Below are 19,798 nucleotides of genomic sequence, written 5' to 3'. Positions count from 1 at the left end.
GCCCCCTAATCGAACTGGTAATGCTATAAAATGCTATAATTTAACCAAAAAATAGATAGAAAAGGCAATCATCCTGAAAATAAAAAGCACTCGCTTCTGCAGTCAAGGTGAGCATCAGAACTGAGATCCTGCGGAACCCAACAGAAAATGTTGCAGGAGTGTGTGGTTTTTATATCCACATGGGAAAGCTCTGGCAGTCATGAAGCACATGGGACAAATAATGAGCATTTTTATTCATGTTTTTACAGTTGCTACTGAGAATTCTGAATCAAGCCGTGCTGTCAAAATGAAATGGATGAGATTTCTCAAGTCTGTCAACACCTCTGTTCTCATACATAACTACACTGTCTTTTGTTGTCTTGTCATTGCAAAAGACCAGGCTCCCGTTTGGGAAACACATTTCCATTTCCATTCCTTCATTTGGCTTTTATGCAAATGGAGGAATCTGAATCCAATCTAAGTATATGGTTCAGGGTTCAAGGTCTTGCTCTTATGATTCATAATGTACTGGATTCATCCCAAAGTTAGATAATGAAAATGACCAAAAACTAGAGATTTAGAGGTGTTTGGTTATTCATGCACTATTCTTGTCTTGCTATTATTTTCTACAGCTGTATTCAGAACCGGATCTGATCGAGAGGTGTTTGGGGGTCTCAAACCTTGGCTGTCAACAATAAAAGTGGCATGACGTTAGCACCTCAGCATGGTTTGTTAAGGATCTGGTAGAAAATTTCCAGGATGAATTTTGGAGCTGTGTATTAGGAATTGATCTTAGCATGCAAAAAATAAACCCATTCTAGTTCCTGAGAGGAAGAGGGAGAGAATATGATCATTCCAGAGGAAAGACAGAAGACAAATGCAATGTTTGATTTGAGTGCATGGTATCCAGGCGTGACAGACAGGCGGGTGTGTGTGTGTGTGTGTGTGTGTGTGTGTGTGTGTGTGTGTGTGTGTGTGTGTGTGAGGGAGAAAGAGAGAGTGAGTATGGGGTGTGTTGTTGACTAATGGAAATGGGTTGTGGTTCAACATGACAGATCCACACTGCTGATTTTGTTAAGTTAATTTCTGCAGAAATATTATGCAGCAAAATTGGTCCAGTTGTAATTGTAGAAACCCTGTTCTCGAGTCTATAAATTATAATACAATAAATTGTACCATGTACATTGGCCTGCTGTGCGGGATAAAATTCGGATCGCAAACTGTTGCCATGGAGACGGCATAAGATTACTCTTCTTTTCCAACAGATCTAATTTCATTATTCACACAAGACGTGATGTCATGTTTGTGATTTAAGTTAAAGGGTCTCATGTTGCTTTGCGTTCCACCTCTTGAGAGAGACTTGAGATGTGTGAATGTGAAAATTAAATTACTGTTAGTGCTGCAGGTTGACATTTATCCACTGTGCGCTCTCTCTCTCTCTCTCTCTCTCTCTCTCTCTCTCTCTCTCTCACATACACACATACTCTCTTGTCTGACTTTATTATGTGCTTCGATCACTCACTACTGCTTTTAATGTGCTTCAGTCACATCAGATATTTTGTTAATGTTATATTTTTACTATACCCTTTATTATCGCTGGACACTTTATTAGGAACACCCATCCACCTGCAGCTTCATGCAGTTCTCTAATCAGCCGATCCCTTGACAGCAGCACAGTGCATAAAATCATGCAGATACAAATCAAGAGCTTCAGTTAATGTTCACTTCAAACATCAGAATGGGAAAAATTGTGATCTCAAAATGTGACTTTCACTGTGGCATGGGTGTTGGTTTGAGCCAGATGGACTGCTTTGAGTATTTCAGAAACTGCTGATCTCCTTGGGTTTTCACACACAACAGTCTCTAGAGTTTACACAGAATGGTGCGAAAAACAAAAAAAACATAGAGTGAGCGACAGTTCTGTGAGTAGAAATGTCTTGTTGATAAGAGAGGTCGGAGGAAAATGGTCAGTGGTGGGTTTCCCAAAAGCCTCTTAACACTAAGGCTACATCCACACGACAACGGCAACGAGATGTTATTTAAAAATATATCGCGTCCAAATGGGCAACGATCAGTAAAATATCAGGTCCATATGGCAACGCAACGCTTGCTGAAAACGATGCAATACACATTCCACACCTCTAGGGGCGCTGTAAGACGGTCCCTTCGGAGACACCAGAAGAATAGAAGAAGTAAGGATGCATGCGCATAAACTATTATGCGCGAGACTTCATATTAGCCACAAAGTCAGGAAAATCTGTTCGTAAAATTACATTATAATGACCAAATACAATGAAAAGTATTTTTCCAGTCTCACCTGTGAAAGGTAATCCCATGTGATCTCGTTTGGACGGCAAACCTGTTGGTACAATTAAACGCAGCTAATCTTTATTCTCCGCTTTGACCTATCCAATATGGCGGCGAGGATGACATATGATTCTATGCGGAAGGCGGCGTCTTTAATGGTCCGGAATAAATTGAATGCTACACGTTGATGGATTAATTTGTTGTTTCTCACCTGTGAAAGGTAATCCCATGTGATCTCGTTTGGACGGTAAACCTGTTGGTACAGTTAAACGCAGCACATGAATCTTTATTCTCCGCTTTGACCCATCCAATATGGCGGCAAGGATGACGTATGATTCTACGTGGAAGGCGGCGTCTTTAATGGTCCAGAATAAATTGAATGCTACACGCTGATGGATTAATTTGCTCTTCTACGCCCTTTTTGAGGAATGTATTGTAGGACTTACTGTAAACCAACATCTGAAGAGGTGAGATCGCTCCTTTTTTTCCCTATTTTTGCTGGCGGGATTGACTCTGCCCTAAGGGCAGAGTCTCTCTCTCTCTCTCTCTCTCTCTCTCTCTCTCACTTTGCACCATTACACAAATATTCACAGTGAAAATATTTTGTAAGCGCGTTTCATGAACCAAGTTATAGGATTTGTTGACAACTCGCATCGAGTTCGTTACACTTCTACCCAGCGTGAAGCACTCACAGTCATGTGGTTGTGACATCATCGTAAACAAATCCGTTCTACTCATCCAGACAACTTCACAACGGCAACGTTGCCAGATCTTTCCACTCTGGAACCCGTTCTCAAAAAGATTGCGTTTTGGGCACCCAAAACGCCTGTGCCGTGTGGACGCCAGGCCTAAACGATAAGCAATTGTATCGGAGTCACCTGAATCCGTTGCCGTGTGGACAGGGCCTAAGAGCATCTTATCTAGGAGAGAGAGTGTTCATTGTGCTGCTCGCTCGACTGTTTAACGATGATCTTTGTGCTGCAATGCTTTTGGAAAACTAGGCACAGATTGATTCGAGCTGCCAGGAAGGATATAGTATCTTATATAATCACTCTTTACAACCGTGGTGAGCAGAAAAGCATCTCAGCATGCAACAGCAGAAGACCACATTCGGTTCCACTCCTGCAGCTAAGAACAGGAATCTTAGAATCAAGAACTAGTTCCTATTAAAGTGGCCAGTGTGTGTGTGTACTGATTCATGCATAAAAGAGCAACCAGTTATAAAATAGATTGGATAACCGTTATAAAAACAGTAGCTCATAAAATTAGCATTGCAGGCAAAAAGACGGTTTAAAATGGCACATTTTTGCAGTGGCTCTATTTTCAGTAAAGGATGAATCAGTGTCCTTATCGGTCTCATAGAGAGGACTAGATGATGTCATGGTCTGTATATTTATAGTGTGTGTGTGTGTGTGTGTGTGTGATGTGCTTTTGTCGTCACAGGGAAGATGTTTAAGTCACTGGATCTGTCTCTCATAGTGGAGTTCATCCTGATGTTCTACAGGGACAAACCCATCGACTGGCTGCTCGACCACATCATGTGGGTGAAAGTGTGCAACCCAGAGAAGGATGCGGTACGTGCTCTTTCTCAAACACACACTCACTGTCTCTCTCTCTCACGCTCACACACACACTCATACAGATATTAGACTCTCTCTTTCCTTCATTATGGTTATTTGTTTGTTTAATTATTCACTCTAACAATCATTACTCATTATTATGCATAATGGTATAATTACTCTGGACTGATTAGGCATTATAGTCACTCACTCTGTTTAGTCTGGTTGTCCGTCTGTCATCTGGCACTATTCTTTTTTTCCTTCCTTCACTGTCTTCTCTCTCAGTGTCTCTCTCACAAACAATGAAGCCCCTTTCTTCACTGATGAAGTGCCAGTGCTACTTCAGTGAACTGGATTGAGAGCCAAACTATTATGTCATAAGTGTTTCTTAAAGCACAGAGTTAATATGGGGCGTGTTATCAAAGGTCCAGTGTAGAAAAGTTCATTCCGAGATATCGCAATTTGAAACGAGAGTGTGTCAAAAAAAAATGGCCCATCCGTCCATTCATCATGTATACCGCTTATCCATCAGGGTCATGGGGGAAGCTGGAGCCAATCCCAGCTGACATTGGGCAGGAAGTGTAGTACACCCTGGGCAGGTTGCCAATCTATCGTAGGGCTAACACACACACACACACACACACACACCCCATTTTTCTAATTTTGCCGCAAATACATTCTATAATGTAAATGTAATCACCAAAATATTATACTGTAAAACAACCGATAAATATAACTTTATAGGCCAAATAAATTTGTGCTACTTCAAGTCCAGTCAAGTTTATTTTTATAGCGCTTTTAATAATAGACCTTATCACAAAACAGCTTTACAGAAATTTAAAGACTTTAAACATGAGCTAATTTTATCCCGAATCTATCCCCAATGAGCAAGCCTGTGGCGATGGTGGCAAGGAAAAACTCCCTCAGACAACATGAGGAAGAAACCTCGAGAGGAACCAGACTCAAAAGGGAACCCATCCTCATTTGGGTGATAACAATGTGATTATAAATAATTCGCTTCTATAACAGTATCCTATATAGTCACAAATTATAACTGTGAAACTATGAAATTCATTATAGTTTTAACATGAAGTCTGTTTTGTTGAAGTTATAAACTGTTCATTGATGAAAACTTGAGTGCAAAACTGTTCATGACAATTGCAGTCCTAAAGTTAGCAAGTTAACTACGTGTTAATTTCTGTTTACACACCAAAGTTTACAGCTGATTTTATCCAAACTTGACTTTCCGTTAAGATGAAGATACCTTAAACATTTTTGCTAAGTTCTCTGGATTGGCTGCACCAAATTTAATAAATGACCCTTTCTTTTAAAATATAATTATTTGCAGGTTTAGAATATACAATAAAACAACTTTTCAATTTTTTGACCAGCTGGAATCATTTTGTGGTGACACGCCCCATATAATAACCACCGAGTATTGAAATTGTTTTTCTGGCTCAGAGAGTAGATTTTGCTGCCCACAGTCTCTCTCTCTCCCTCTCTCTCTCATTCTGGATGCACCTCCTCATTCATTCAGCTTTTTCTGTATTTCGGTTATTTTCTACATTGTAGAACAATACCGAAGACATCAAAACTATGAAATAACATATGGAACATGTATGGAATTTTGTGGTAAACAAAAAAGGGTTAAAAAACAAAATATGTTTCATATTTTAGATTCTTCAACGTAGCCACCGTTTACCTTGACGACTCTTTGCGAACTATTGGCATTATCTTAACCAGCTTCATGAGGTAGTCACCTGGACCTTTTCAGTTAACATGTGTGTCTCGTCAAAAGTTAATTAGTGCAATTTCTTGTCGTCTTAACGCATTTCAGATCAAACAGTAAATAGTAAATAATAACAATACAGTAAATAGCCCGATTCCACAACTGTAGTAATCCATATTATGTCACAAACTGATTCACTAAGGTGGGGTTTACATTAGACCGTATCAGCGGATCATCAGATTAACGTTTTTAAAACGATTCGCGTGCACACAGCAACGCCAATACATGGATACGCTCAGCTCCGCAGGCATCCTGCGCTCCAAATCACTCCGCCCTGAACAGCGAGTGCCCTCTGGAGGGTGCGCACTCCGGCCCTGCGCAGCTCACAGAGCGCGTGAGTGAAGCGCACGAGCAGTGATTCGGGACTGAGCCGCTGTGTGTGTGATCCCAGTGCATGTCGGGCATGCGCGTCACTTACCACTTGCAAGTGGAAGGATGGCAAGCCTAAAGACAATCATAACTACACAATGGGCAGTATTTGCATCAGTATTTGCAGTATTTTCATACTTTTATACTCTTTAATGAAAGGTGATACAAGGCGGAAGTCCGCGCCGTTTTTCAGCAGTCGCATCACATGACCAACGCCAGCGAATCAGGAAGGTGGAGGTCACAGTGACGTTGTCCAATGACGACGCCAGCTAGAGCTCAGCACAGCGTATCCGCGTATTCTCAATGTTTACACAGCACCGGACCAGACACGATCTGGATTGAATACGTGGACCCTGGCGGATTCCCGTTTCCCGGCGTTTCCAGGCGTTTTAATGTAAACGGACAGTGCATCCGCGGAGAAAACGAGACAGATACGGTCTAATGTAAACTTGGCCTAAGTAAAAAGAAACATCATCCATCATTATTTTAAGACATCAAGTGACTTTTAATTAATAAAAATAAAGAAAAGACACTGATATCAAAGGTGTGTCCAAACTTTTGACTGGTACTGCTTTAACCTGTTTCTGTGTAGGACGTTGTATGGACGTTGTAGCTCATATTTGATTGTCAACAGGGCTTTGAACCGGAAATTTTTTCCTATTGGTTCGTTCCGAACAGAAACGGAATTTTAACGTTTCCGGTTTGGGGTTCCACCATTAAATAGACGTTCCCGAACCGGTTAGAACAAAAAAATTTCGTTCCCGGAACGGTTAATTACGTTCCCTGTCAGCTGTTTAACAAATGGCTATAAAATTATGTGTCCGTCTCATCCAGCTTAAGCCAAATGTAGGCTAATTCTATTACAACCTTCATTAAATAAGACAAGAAATAATTCAAAACAATTATTATTTCAAATGTTGGCGATTTGGATTCTCAGTATGTCTTCCCATCTACACAAACAGAAAAAGTGCCAAAAATGAAAGATAATTCGTTTAGTGTGTTACCAAAGGCTAGTCAGGCCCTATAGAGGGCTACCGCATGACGTCACCCGCGCCGCGAGATTTTGTTAGGCGCCATATTGGAAGTACACATCTATGCAAGTACATACATTCATAACAAACTACAGCTGAAATGTAGCCAGGGCCGGTTCTGCCCTAATCTGGACCTGGGTGCAACATCGCGCAACCCCCCCCCCCCCCCCCCCCCCCCCCCCCCCCCAAAAAAAAAAAAAAACCCAGTCTAAATCAGGACAACCATCACATAACTATAACTATAAACATTTTATATCAACTATTTTAACTAAATGGGCTATAATAAATAAGCCTGCAGGCAGCCACGGCGGGCTGCCTCAGAAAAGGAACCATTCAATGACACAACTGAAAGCCTGCAGCCACGGCGGGCTGCCTCAGAAAAGTAACCATTTGTCCTACCTTAAAACTCGTTTTGCATTTTCTGCCTCCTTTTTTGTATTTTCGACCCTCCGTTTATTTTCTTTCCTTTTCTGAAAACCCGATTTGTGTCCAGACATTTTGTTCTGCTACCAACGAACTAACTCGTCAGGTCTCGTCTCTCGAGTCCACGATGATTCCCGTGGGAAGGGCAACAACTGATACATTTTTACAAACAGCCAATAGGGAGGTTGCAACGTTCAGGCTCTTCTTTGCTCAGACACTCAGTAATGCACACTAGCAGTCCACCTTCCCGCGCTCTCCATTCAGTCAGCGAACGTCACACAGGAAGTGAACCCCAGCGGGTCATAGAAACTTGCGCAGGAGAAGAATGACTATTTGTAGGCTACAGAAACTTTGAGGAACGAAATAAAAACCGGTATTAACCGGTTACCATTATTTTTAATAAGCGTTTCTGTTCCGGAACATAAAAAATAATAAAGTTTCTGGTTTCGTTTCTGTTCCACGTGAAATAGAAAAAGTTCCCGGTTTTCGTTTTCGTTCCTTGAACCGGTTCAAAGCCCTGATTGTCAAGAACTCTTTTCTCCTCAGACCACTGATTAAATGTTGCTGATTTATTCAGTGATAATTTATCAATCCCTGGTCTCGGAATAACGCTGCTCTGAAGGCCTCATGATATTAGTAGTTCTTAGTTCTAGACTCGCAGCATTTTGGTGCTGGAACAAAACCAATTTTGTTGGCTGGAAACCAGGAATGTTTTCAGTGGAAACGGGTAAAACAGTTCCATATTAAGCATTATCACCTTATAGGTAAAAAAGTGATGTGAGCAAGGTGGGCAGGTCATGATGAAATGATTAGGGTGGATTGGAAAAAATCAACACCAGTGCATATGAAAGATTGGGGGGTGTTTCATTCAATCTAATCACCAGATATGACCGTCACTACCACTTCGTCATACCATTCTGTATTTCTCTTCATACCAGTGGTGCATGGTGCCACAAAAGTCCAAAACAATCCACATTTGTTGTATGACGTGGTTGCCAAAAGTGAAATGTTATATTGATGTCTTTTTATCTTTGAAAGACAGGGAGAATCAGCCCTACTAGCACATTTCTACCAGCCACCCACTGCCTATGAAAGACTTGCTACACCAGTTGCAGGGTTCTAAATAGACCAAAATATCAGCATAGTGGCACCAGTCATAACGGCCAGGGGTTCGAGGGCCACCTTACAGTGGTGCTTGAAAGTTTGTGAACCCTTTAGAATTTTCTATATTTCTGCATAAATCTGACCTAAAACATCATCAGATTTTCACACAAGTCCTAAAAGTAGATAAAGAGAACCCAGTTAAACAAATGAGACAAAAATATTATACTTGGTCATTTATTTATTGAGGAAAATGATCCAATATTACATATCTGTGAGTGGCAAAAGTATGTGAACCTCTAGGATTAGCAGTTAATTTGAAGGTGAAATTAAAGTCAGGTGTTTTCAATCAATGGGATGACAATCAGGTGTGAGTGGGCACCCTGTTTTATTTAAAGAACAGGGATCTATCAAAGTCTGATCTTCACAACACGTTTGTGGAAGTGTATCATGGCACGAACAAAGGAGATTTCTGAGGACCTCAGAAAAAGCGTTGTTGATGCACATCAGGCTGGAAAAGGTTACAAAACCATCTCTAAAGAGTTTGGACTCCACCAATCCACAGTCAGACAGATTGTGTACAAATGGAGGGAATTCAAGACCATTGTTACCCTCCCCAGGAGTGGTTGACCAACAAAGATCACTCCAAGAGCAAGGTGTGTAATAGTCAGCGAGGTCACAAAGGACCCCAGGGTAACTTCTAAGCAACTGAAAGCTTCTCTCACATTGGCTAATGTTAATGTTCATGAGTCCATCATCAGGAGAACACTGAACAACAATGGTGTGCATGGCAGGGTTGCAAGGAGAAAGCCACTGCTCTCCAAAAAGAACATTGCTGCTCATCTGCAGTTTGCTAAAGATCACGTGGACAAGCCAGAAGGCTATTGGAAAAATGTTTTATGGACGGATGAGACCAAAACCAAAAATAGAACTTTTTGGTTTAAATGAGAAGTGTTATGTTTGGAGAAAGGAAAACCCTGCATTCCAGCATAAGAACCTTATCCTATCTGTGAAACATGGTGGTGGTAGTATCATGGTTTGGGCCTGTTTTGGTGCATCTGGGCCAGGATGGCTTGCCATCATTGATGGAACAACGAATTCTGAATTATACCAGCGAATTCTAAAGGAAAATGTCAGGACATCTGTCCATGAACTGAATCTCAAGAGAAGGTGGGTCATGCAGCAAGACAACGACCCTAAGCACACAAGCCGTTCTACCAAAGAATGGTTAAAGAAAAATAAAGTTAATGTTTTGGAATGGCCAAGTCAAAGTCCTGACCTTAATCCAATCAAAATGTTGTGGAAGGACCTGAAGCGAGCAGTGCATGTGAGGAAACCCACCAACATCCCAGAGTTGAAGCTGTTCTGTACGGAGGAATGGGCTAAAATTCCTCCAAGCCAGTGTGCAGGACTGATTAACATTTACCGGAAACATTTAGTTGCAGTTATTGCTGCACAAGGGGGTCACACCAGATACTGAAAGCAAAGGTTCACATTATTTTGCCACTCACAGATATGTAATATTGGATCATTTTCCTCAATAAATAAATGACCAAGTATAATATTTTTGTCTCATTTGTTGAACTGGGTTCTCTTTATCTACTTTTAGGACTTGTGTGAAAATCTGATGATGTTTTAGGTCATGTTTATGCAGAAATATAGAAAATTCTAAAGGGTTCACAAACTTTGAAGCACCACTGTACCTTCCAATGGTTTCAATGCACCATTTCACGTCATAAAAAAAATTGCTGGGGACCGGCATGTATTATGTGCGTGGTGTGTAAGCGCCTCTTAACACGGATGGCACTTTACCACAAACACAGCATATGGAAGGAGGTAAGCCAGACTAGCATGATCAGTGACTGTCTCCACACGGAACTACTCGGGCAGCTATGCACTGGGCGCTTACATGAACGGGGAGTGGAGTATGTCCGAATGTAGAACATTCGCACGGTGGCACGCCATTGCCCCCACGTGGGGATAAAAGAGAAAATTAAACAAATACCACATTTCCAAGATTGACAAGTCTTTTTCATAGAGTATCCGCAACTTTTATAGGTGTGTCGACAATATTGTGGGCGTAGCAGTAAGGAAACTTTGCGTATCGGCCCGATATGCTGAAAAGGCCTAATTAGAACCCTGCAGTTGGTGGCACTGTTCAGGTAGCCTGCTTGTTTATACCCACTAGTGGTATAGATGCCAGTGTCTACACCACTGTCTACAATCTGACTTGGCTTTCGTAGCGACAATATCAACAACAACAAGCTGCATGTTGTCGTTCAAAGTAATAAATTGTCTATCCACATATGAAATTTGAGCTTTCTCTGTCTGCTATGGAGCAATCCCTAACTGAACAGACGTTTCCTCGGGACTTGTTTACAACCTGCTGGAACTTTTGATGTAATGTGGCCAAGTATTTGGGACATCATAAACCAAATAATTTTATCATCAGAAAATTGTGTTCCAACAAGGCAACAGTAAAATACAGCAAGAGCTGTGATATTGATATCATAGTTTATTTCATTTCATTTAGTAAAATGCACATTTGTAAATCTTGCTGTATTTTGGCATGTGTTTGTCTTTTCGTTTGAGTGAGCAGTCACTGGTGTGCAGTGCTTAAATTTTGGGACAGTAAGACTTAAATTTACTGCAAGTTGGCCTAGTGGTTAGCATGTCCACCTCTTGACCAGGAGATTGTGAGTTCTACTTGCAGTTGGGTCATCCCAAAGACCATCATAAAAATAGTACCTACTGCCATCTGGCGAGACATGCTACAATACAGACATGCTACAATACCCCCCCCCCCCCCCCCCCCCAACCCTAGCTATGTAATAGGTGAGAGGCTGAGGGCTATAGAAATATAGAAATGGAGCTTGGCACTGCCCAGTGTGCCTTGTGGCATAGGAAGGACTTTGAAGACTTTGATTGAATTAGTAAGAAAATACCCTCTACCCTGTTTTGCCCACTGAACAAGACTGTCAAAATGCAAGATCATCATTTTGGGGTGGCACGGTGGTATAGTGGTTAGCAGAGGTGGGGACTTGAGACTTGGGGACTTGGACTCGAGTCGACTCGAGTCACTGTTTTCATGACTTGTGACTTGACTTGACAAACATGAAAATACTTGAGACTTGACTCGGACTTGGAAGTTTAAGACTCGGGACTTGACTTGACTTGACACACGATGACTTGAGTGACTTGAGTGTTATTTCCATCGTGTTTTTATTGTGAAAATAAAATGTAATATGCACATACTTCAGTAATTTTGATTGCACTGCCGTAGCGTTGTCACCGCCCTGTCCATCAGGCACGCTCTCTGCGTGGGCTATATACTGGCACGCCCCATGCCACGATGTGTTCACAGATTTCACATCATATCATCATGTCAGCCATCCCAAGGGTAATCACTTTCGGCTTCAAGGGCTACTGCCTAGAAGGTAAACGACGAACGGCGCAGTGCAAGATTTGCAACGTGACAATTTCTGACAGCCAGACCACGACCTCCAATTTCGTCCGGCATTTGAAGATCCATTCTGCCCATTAAGTTTATTAATGTGTTGTTATTTGGTGATAGCAGCTAAACTCCTCGTTAGCCAATGTTAGCCACGAGAGTGAGCGGTAGGAGGATTTTAGCCGTTGCAGATGTAGCTAGGGATTCAGTTTATTATTGTGAAATTCTTATGTGAATGCTGGTAAGCAATGTAGTTACGTCAAGTTTAATGATATTGTATATCAGTAGTAGTAAGTTGATTGTGCACTTTGCAGTCGTGATGCTGAATAACATAAGCAGCTTCCTACCCTGTTGTTCTGTTTCAGGGTTAAGCTAATGGTCAGCTTGTGAACATGTACACGTTCATGAGCAGTACAAATTCGTGTAAGTGTGTTCGTGTACATTAGCCAGACTGTCCATAGGGCATAGAGGCAGGGGAGTTTATCATAGCCGTTTGAAATAGCAGTGCAGCAACCTTCACATTTTTTTCGTCACAGTACCCGATCAAAAAAGAAAAGAAAACTCCGTCCCATTGCCTATCATGCACTATTGAAAAAAGCGCCACGATTTGGATTCACCGGCATGCCACTCGCTATTTGAATACAGGCTAGCAGCAATACTAAACTCTGCAAAATAGGCTGACTGTGCGCGGGAGTCTCGGTTCCCGCTGTAACACAGTGTTATGAGAATAAATTGTGCAGTCATCAAACCATGAATTTGCATTTAGTATATCAGGCTACCAGGCCGCCAAAACAATGGTTTGAATGACTACAATTTAGAGAGCACAACTCTGTAACTGAACAGGCGCATTGGATATTTCCCAGTGAGGTAATTTAAAAAGTCTCTGGGTAATTGTTCAAGGAAAGATGAATCCCGCACACTGTCCTTTCCGTATTGTTCCCGAAACGTTGCACTTGTGGTAAGGAGGACAGTGCGTTAGCCACGACCGAAACGTTGTGAGCAAAGTTCCTGTGGAAAGGAATGCGCAGGATGCATATTTCATTTAACATTTATTTTCGTAACAATCTATTATAGCGGGAACCAAGACTCCCGCGCCAAAGTCGTTCTATTGGTGCATTCATGTGCTATGGGAATTATGGTAAATACCAAACGCCGACATGGAAAGCACACATGAACGCCCCCTCTTGTGGTATTTTCCACTGGGCAACTCGTAGAAAATTTTGATACACGAGTTGCCGAGATGAAATGAACTTTAACCTTTTCAACATGGCGGCGAGCGGTATAAGACTAGCTTATGAACCAAGAAAGAAGTGGTTTTCACCTATGGAAAGCTGACTCTCACCTTTTAAACGAGTCATGTTATGTATATTATATTATTATAATATGTATATTATAGCCTAATACAAAATATTCTGTGGCTGTCCGAAGAACGCCAACAACTATCTAGATACTGGCTACTCTCATTGTGGCTACAGCCAAATTTCCAAAAACTGTGTGGCATTCAATGTGTTAAAAAATCTCTACTTGTCATGATCAGGAAATATTCAGCATTATTTACCTTTTGACTTTTGATAACTCATATTCCTGCTGCAGCTGATGAACAAGGCAATCTATAATTGTTTTAGCCAAATAACAGGCCTGATTCTGAATCTGGTCCGCCATCTTTAATTTGTCAACAACAACAAAAGCATGTGAACACAACACACTGGTAAATACCACTTCCCAACTGGAAAATATCATCTTCCCATAGCACATGAATGCAGGATATATGTCCCCGCTCCGCACAGGCTGAGGCAGCCTCGGAGAGGGAGAGAGCGCTTTTGCACACACCTCTGTAGCTTGTCATATGGGGTAAGATGATGTCACTTTTGCACGGGCGAACAGGTCTTCTTTCTGAGACCTAAATTATGTCTGACACATTTCTCTATCCTTTGTTTTGTTTTGTTTTTTACTGGCGCAAACATACATCGAAGTCACTTCAGGTTTCTCCACGTGTATCTTATTAATAATAATCATTTCATCTGACGTGATTAGAGATTGGAGGAGCTCATGCCCCTGTTAACCCAAGGTGTCGTCCTACCCTCTTTTAACTACGCACATAATAGAATGCCAATTCTCTGTTTATTTTTCTTGTTGGCTGATGACAATGTGAGAAACTTAGTTGGCTTTCAATCTTGCAATCAATTTTGCCATCAATAAATAACTTTGTGACATTATTACTGTTTTGTTTTATGTATTTTACAGAACATGAGTATTTAAAATGCAAATATTTAACAGGTTGGGCACATGTGCCAGGGATGTTTACTGACATTTACTTATGTATTGCCTTTTCAATGTATTAAATTCATATTCTGCTGCTAAAATTACGCCAATACGCCTAAGGTGACTTGACTTGGACTTGACTTATTATAGGACTTGACTTGACTTGACATAGCCTGTGACTTGACTTGACTTGCCCAAGACAAAAAAGACTTGTGACTTACTTGGGACTTGAAGGTTAAGACTTGAGACTTACTTGAGACTTGCACATGTGTGACTTGGTCCCATCTCTGGTGGTTAGCACTGTTGCTTCACAGCATGAAGGTTCTGGGTTCGAGGCCAGTGGCCGATGGGGGCCTTTCTGTGTGGAGTTTACATGTTCTCCCTGTGTCTGTGTGGGTTTCTTTCAGATGCTCCAGTTTCCCCCACAGTGTAAAGACATGTGGTTAGGTTAACATGGGGTGGTCTTGGGTTTAAGTGCCCTTGAGCAAGGCACCTAACCCTCAACTGCTCCCTGGGTGCTGTAGTATAGCTGCCCACTGCTCTGGGTATGTGTGTGTGCTCATTGCTCACATGTATGTGTTCACTGCTTCAGATGGGTGAAATGCAGAGGAGGAATTTCACTGTGCTTAAGTGTGTGAAAAATAAAGTTTTTCTTCTTCTTTCAAGTCTTAATCATGTGATTTCTGTGTATTTTCTACAGAAACACTGTGACAGGCAGAAGGCAAATCTGCGCATCCGCTTCAAACCTTCTCTCTTCCAACATGTGGGAACACACTCATCTCTGGCTGGAAAGATCCAGAAGCTCAAGGTAGGTGTGTGTATGTGTGTGTGTGTGTGTGTGTGTGTGTGTGTGTGTGTGTGTGTGTGTGTGTGTGTGTGTGTGTGTACGTACAATTTAGGAACTCATTTTCTGCAGAGATGTACTGCTGGGCATTGCAAATGCCTCAGACTAAGTTGGACAGACAAGAGATAAGAAGACACTTATGTATTATTTGTTCACTGGATCATTGCCTTTCCTGGCAGAGAGCATTGTGCTGTGGCACTCAGTGTCAGCATGATCCTGCTCACTTTATGCAATATTGATTTGGCTTTCTTCTGCTGCCTGCTTGATGATCAGAAGAATTTTAACCCGGAGCTGAAGCCATCTGTATGCTGTTTTCTAGACTTCTTTACCCACTTATCCTTCACTTCTTTTGTTTCCTTAAATTGCGGGACCTCTATAAACGTTACCGTCTTTCTTAAACTCTGTAGGATAAGGACTTTGGGAAGCAGACTGTCCATAAAGGCCATGCTAACCCATTAGCCGAGGTCACCACCAGTCTGAAGACCTACCAGCACTTCACGCTGGAGAAGGCTTACCTGGGCGAGGATTTCTTCTGGGCATTCACACCTGTGGCTGGAGACTTCATACGTATCCGGTTCTTTACCCCCGTCCGCATAGAGAGGTATACACATGCATATTATTAACAATTATTTACGGAAGGCGAAGTGAATTTCGGTGAAAAATAACCGAAACGAAGTTGAGGTTATTATTCACTGATATCCACTGAGCCTGAGGCAGATAATTGTTTTAGTACAAATACACAGGTGATTATTTAAAAAAAAAAAAAGTCGTATTAAAAAAAAAAAGTATTTCAAAAGCGGCATGCAAATGTACTTCTCTACGCTGAGTCACATAAAATACTTTGCTCTGAAAGAGAAAATAGTTAAATAGTGCTTTTAACAATTGACAAGTTGAAAAGAAGAGCATTTGAGTTTGAGCCACAGAGAAGTGTGACTCCGTGGCACACTGTAGAGATCATGCCTTGGCTTATAAAATGATGGATAAAAAGAATGGTGAATATTTTTCCAGCAGCTGGAGCGTCTTTCAAAATATGAAGAAACATCGTTCATAATGATCGTTCATTGTTCATCATTCATATGCATTTTATATATACAGTGTGTGTGTGTGTGTGTGTGTGTGTGTGTGTGTGTATATATATATATATATACACACACACACACACACACACACACACACACACACACACACTGTATATATAATGTATATGTATGTATGTATATTGTGTGTGTGTGTGTGTATACACACACACAATGTTTTACTGGGAAAGATGCAACGTATTTTTCATATGAACTACAGCGAGGATGGGGGTGCCACGATGGTGTAGTGGTTAGTACTGTTGCCTCACAGCAAGAAGGTCCTAGGTTCAAGCCCAGCAGCCAACGAAGGCCTTTCTGTGTGGAGTTTGCATGTTCTCCCAGTGTTTGCATGGGTTTCCTCCGGGTGCCCCGGTTTCCCCACAATCTAAAGACATGCAGTTTAGGTTAATTGGTGGCTCTAAATTGACCGTAGGCGTGAACGTGAATGTGAATGGTTGTTTGTCTCTGTGTCAGCCCTGCAATGACTTGTCCAGGGTGTACCCTGCCTCTCGCCCATAGTCAGCTGGGATAGGCTCTAACTTGCCTGCGACCCTGCACAGGATAAACGGTTACAGATATTGGATGGATACATCGAGAATGGTAACCATGACATATTTCCCAATATGTCATGAATGAGTAAATCAATGAATTGTTTTAATAAATTTGGGTACTTTTTTTTTGTGAATGTGTCTATATAATAAAAAGAAAATCACATGTTGGCTTGAAGCTATGAAGTTTATCTTCTTGTATTGAAAAACTCATTTTTTCATACAAAATACATCGTAGATCTGAGTGATGTATTTCCCGATATTTCATGCTGGTGATGTCACTCCCAGTGTTTTCCCACTGACTAGACATGCGTTGTCAAAATGGTGAACCGGTTCCAAATTACAACCCCGATTCCAAAAAAGTTGGGACAAAGTACAAATTGTAAATAAAAACGGAATGCAATGATGTGGAAGTTTCAAAATTCCATATTTTATTCAGAATAGAACATAGATGACATATCAAATGTTTAAACTGAGAAAATGTATCATTTAAAGAGAAAAATTAGGTGATTTTAAATTTCATGACAACAACACATCTCAAAAAAGTTGGGACAAGGCCATGTTTACCACTGTGAGACATCCCCTTTTCTCTTTACAGCAGTCTGTAAATGTCTGGGGACTGAGGAGACAAGTTGCTCAAGTTTAGGGATAGGAATGTTAACCCATTCTTGTCTAATGTAGGATTCTAATTGCTCAACTGTCTTAGGTCTTTTTTGTCGTATCTTCCGTTTTATGATGCGCCAAATGTTTTCTATGGGTGAAAGATCTGGACTGCAGGCTGGCCAGTTCAGTACCCGGACCCTTCTTCTACGCAGCCATGATGCTATAATTGATGCAGTATGTGGTTTGGCATTGTCATGTTGGAAAATGCAAGGTCTTCCCTGAAAGAGACGTCGTCTGGATGGGAGCATATGTTGCTCTAGAACCTGGATATACCTTTCAGCACTGATGGTGTCTTTCCAGATGTGTAAGCTGCCCATGCCACATGCACTAATGCAACCCCATGCCATCAGAGATGCAGGCTTCTGAACTGAGCGCTGATAACAACTTGGGTCGTCCTTCTCCTCTTTAGTCCAAATGACACGGCGTCCCTGATTTCCATAAAGAACTTCAAATTTTGATTCGTCTGACCACAGAACAGTTTTCCACTTTGCCACAGTCCATTTTAAATGAGCCTTGGCCCAGAGAAGACGTCTGCGCTTCTGGATCATGTTTAGATACGGCTTCTTCTTTGAACTATAGAGTTTTAGCTGGCAACGGCGGATGGCACGGTGAATTGTGTTCACAGATAATGTTCTCTGGAAATATTCCTGAGCCCATTTTGTGATTTCCAATACAGAAGCATGCCTGTATGTGATGCAGTGCCGTCTAAGGGCCCGAAGATCACGGGTACCCAGTATGGTTTTCCGGCCTTGACCCTTACGCACAGAGATTCTTCCAGATTCTCTGAATCTTTTGATGATATTATGCACTGTAGATGATGATATGTTCAAACTCTTTGCAATTTTACACTGTCGAACTCCTTTCTGATATTGCTCCACTATTTGTCGGCGCAGAATTAGGGGGATTGGTGATCCTCTTCCCATCTTTACTTCTGAGAGCCGCTGCCACTCCAAGATGCTCTTTTTATACCCAGTCATGTTAATGACCTATTGCCACTTGACCTAATGAGTTGCAATTTGGTCCTCCAGCTGTTCCTTTTTTGTACCTTTAACTTTTCCAGCCTCTTATTGCCCGTCCCAACTTTTTTGAGATGTGTTGCTGTCATGAAATTTCAAATGAGCCAATATTTGTCATGAAATTTCAAAATATCTCACTTTCGACATTTGATATGTTGTCTATGTTCTATTGTGAATACAATATCAGTTTTTGAGATTTGTAAATTATCGCATTCCATTTTTATTTACAATTTGTACTTTGTCCCAACTTTTTTGGAATCAGGGTTGTAAAATGTTTATATACAAGAAAAAGTTTCAAACTAATAAATTAGAGGTGGTGTACTTGACTGTACTTGACTCTATCTATCTATCTATCTATCTATCTATCTATCTATCTATCTATCTATCTATCTATCTATCTATCTATCTATCTATCTATCCTTCCCGTTTCCGGTTGAGAGCACGCCGTGCGCGTTTTGGCTGCCGCTTCTCACCAGAGTGTTTCATTTTTCTTTTTTCCCTTTTGTTTTTTTCTTTGTGTTTGTGTAGTTTGATTTTTGTTTTTTGCTTGAGTGTTTTGTCCGCCGGTTGTGGTGTAGCTCCAGACCCACTTTTGGCGTCGGTTTCCTTCAGGCCTTGGTGCACTGTGAGTAATGCCTGTGCTCCTCACTAGAGACTGCAGTGAGCTCTTTGCTCTTTTTAACGGCAAAGTTGTCCAGCGCTCTATGCAACGGTGCTTTTGTGCTTGGCACAGTGTTCTGAGCGATGTTGCCTGGTGGTGTCGCATTGGCTGTGCAGGTGGTTTGTGATATACCAGCGCTCTGTGCAGCGGTGCTCCTGTGCTTTCTTTGTGGATTCATGGCATGGTGTTCCAAGTGATGTTGCCTGGCAGTGTCACTGCGGCTGTGCAGGCGGGGTGGGATTTATCTTCGTGCGCCTGGTGGGACTGTGGTAGATATGTCATTGGAATTACATTCTAACCTTTTGGTGGACTCTTTTTTTTTTTCCCCCTAATTGTAAAGTGACCTTGGGTATGAGAAAGGCACTATATAGATTGAACTGATTATCTATCTATCTATCTATCTATCTATCTATCTATCTATCTATCTATCTATCTATCTATCTATCTATCTATCTATCTGTCTATCTATCTATCTATCTATCTATCTATCTATCTATCTATCTATCTATCTATCTATCTATCTTCTTTCGGCTGCTCTCGTTTATTCGGGGTTGCCACAGTGGGTCTATTCCGCATAGGTTGTACACCAGGTGCCCTTCCTGATGCAACCCTCCCCAATCTATCCGGTTTTACTTAATCTGTATGTCTTTGAACTGTGGGGGAAACTGGAGCTCTCGGAGGAAACCCATGCAGACACGGGGAGAACATGCAAACTCCAC

At 41.5% G+C, this 19,798-nt stretch overlaps 1 protein-coding gene across 1 annotated transcript in view; it reads left to right on the top strand.

The window, feature by feature from the left end:
- mgat4b (alpha-1,3-mannosyl-glycoprotein 4-beta-N-acetylglucosaminyltransferase B) overlaps positions 1-19,798 on the top strand; it is a 384,957-nt gene that overhangs the window by 319,810 nt on the left and 45,349 nt on the right. The window contains exons 9-11 of the mRNA XM_060927424.1: positions 3,730-3,860; positions 14,972-15,079; positions 15,523-15,716. Coding sequence (XP_060783407.1) covers positions 3,730-3,860; positions 14,972-15,079; positions 15,523-15,716 — 433 coding nt within the window. The remainder of the gene's footprint in view (positions 1-3,729; positions 3,861-14,971; positions 15,080-15,522; positions 15,717-19,798) is intronic.

The sequence above is a fragment of the Neoarius graeffei genome, chromosome 8, assembly GCF_027579695.1.
Source record: "Neoarius graeffei isolate fNeoGra1 chromosome 8, fNeoGra1.pri, whole genome shotgun sequence".
Classification (NCBI taxonomy): Eukaryota; Metazoa; Chordata; class Actinopteri; order Siluriformes; family Ariidae; genus Neoarius; species Neoarius graeffei.
This window is presented reverse-complemented; position numbering and strand designations above follow the sequence as displayed.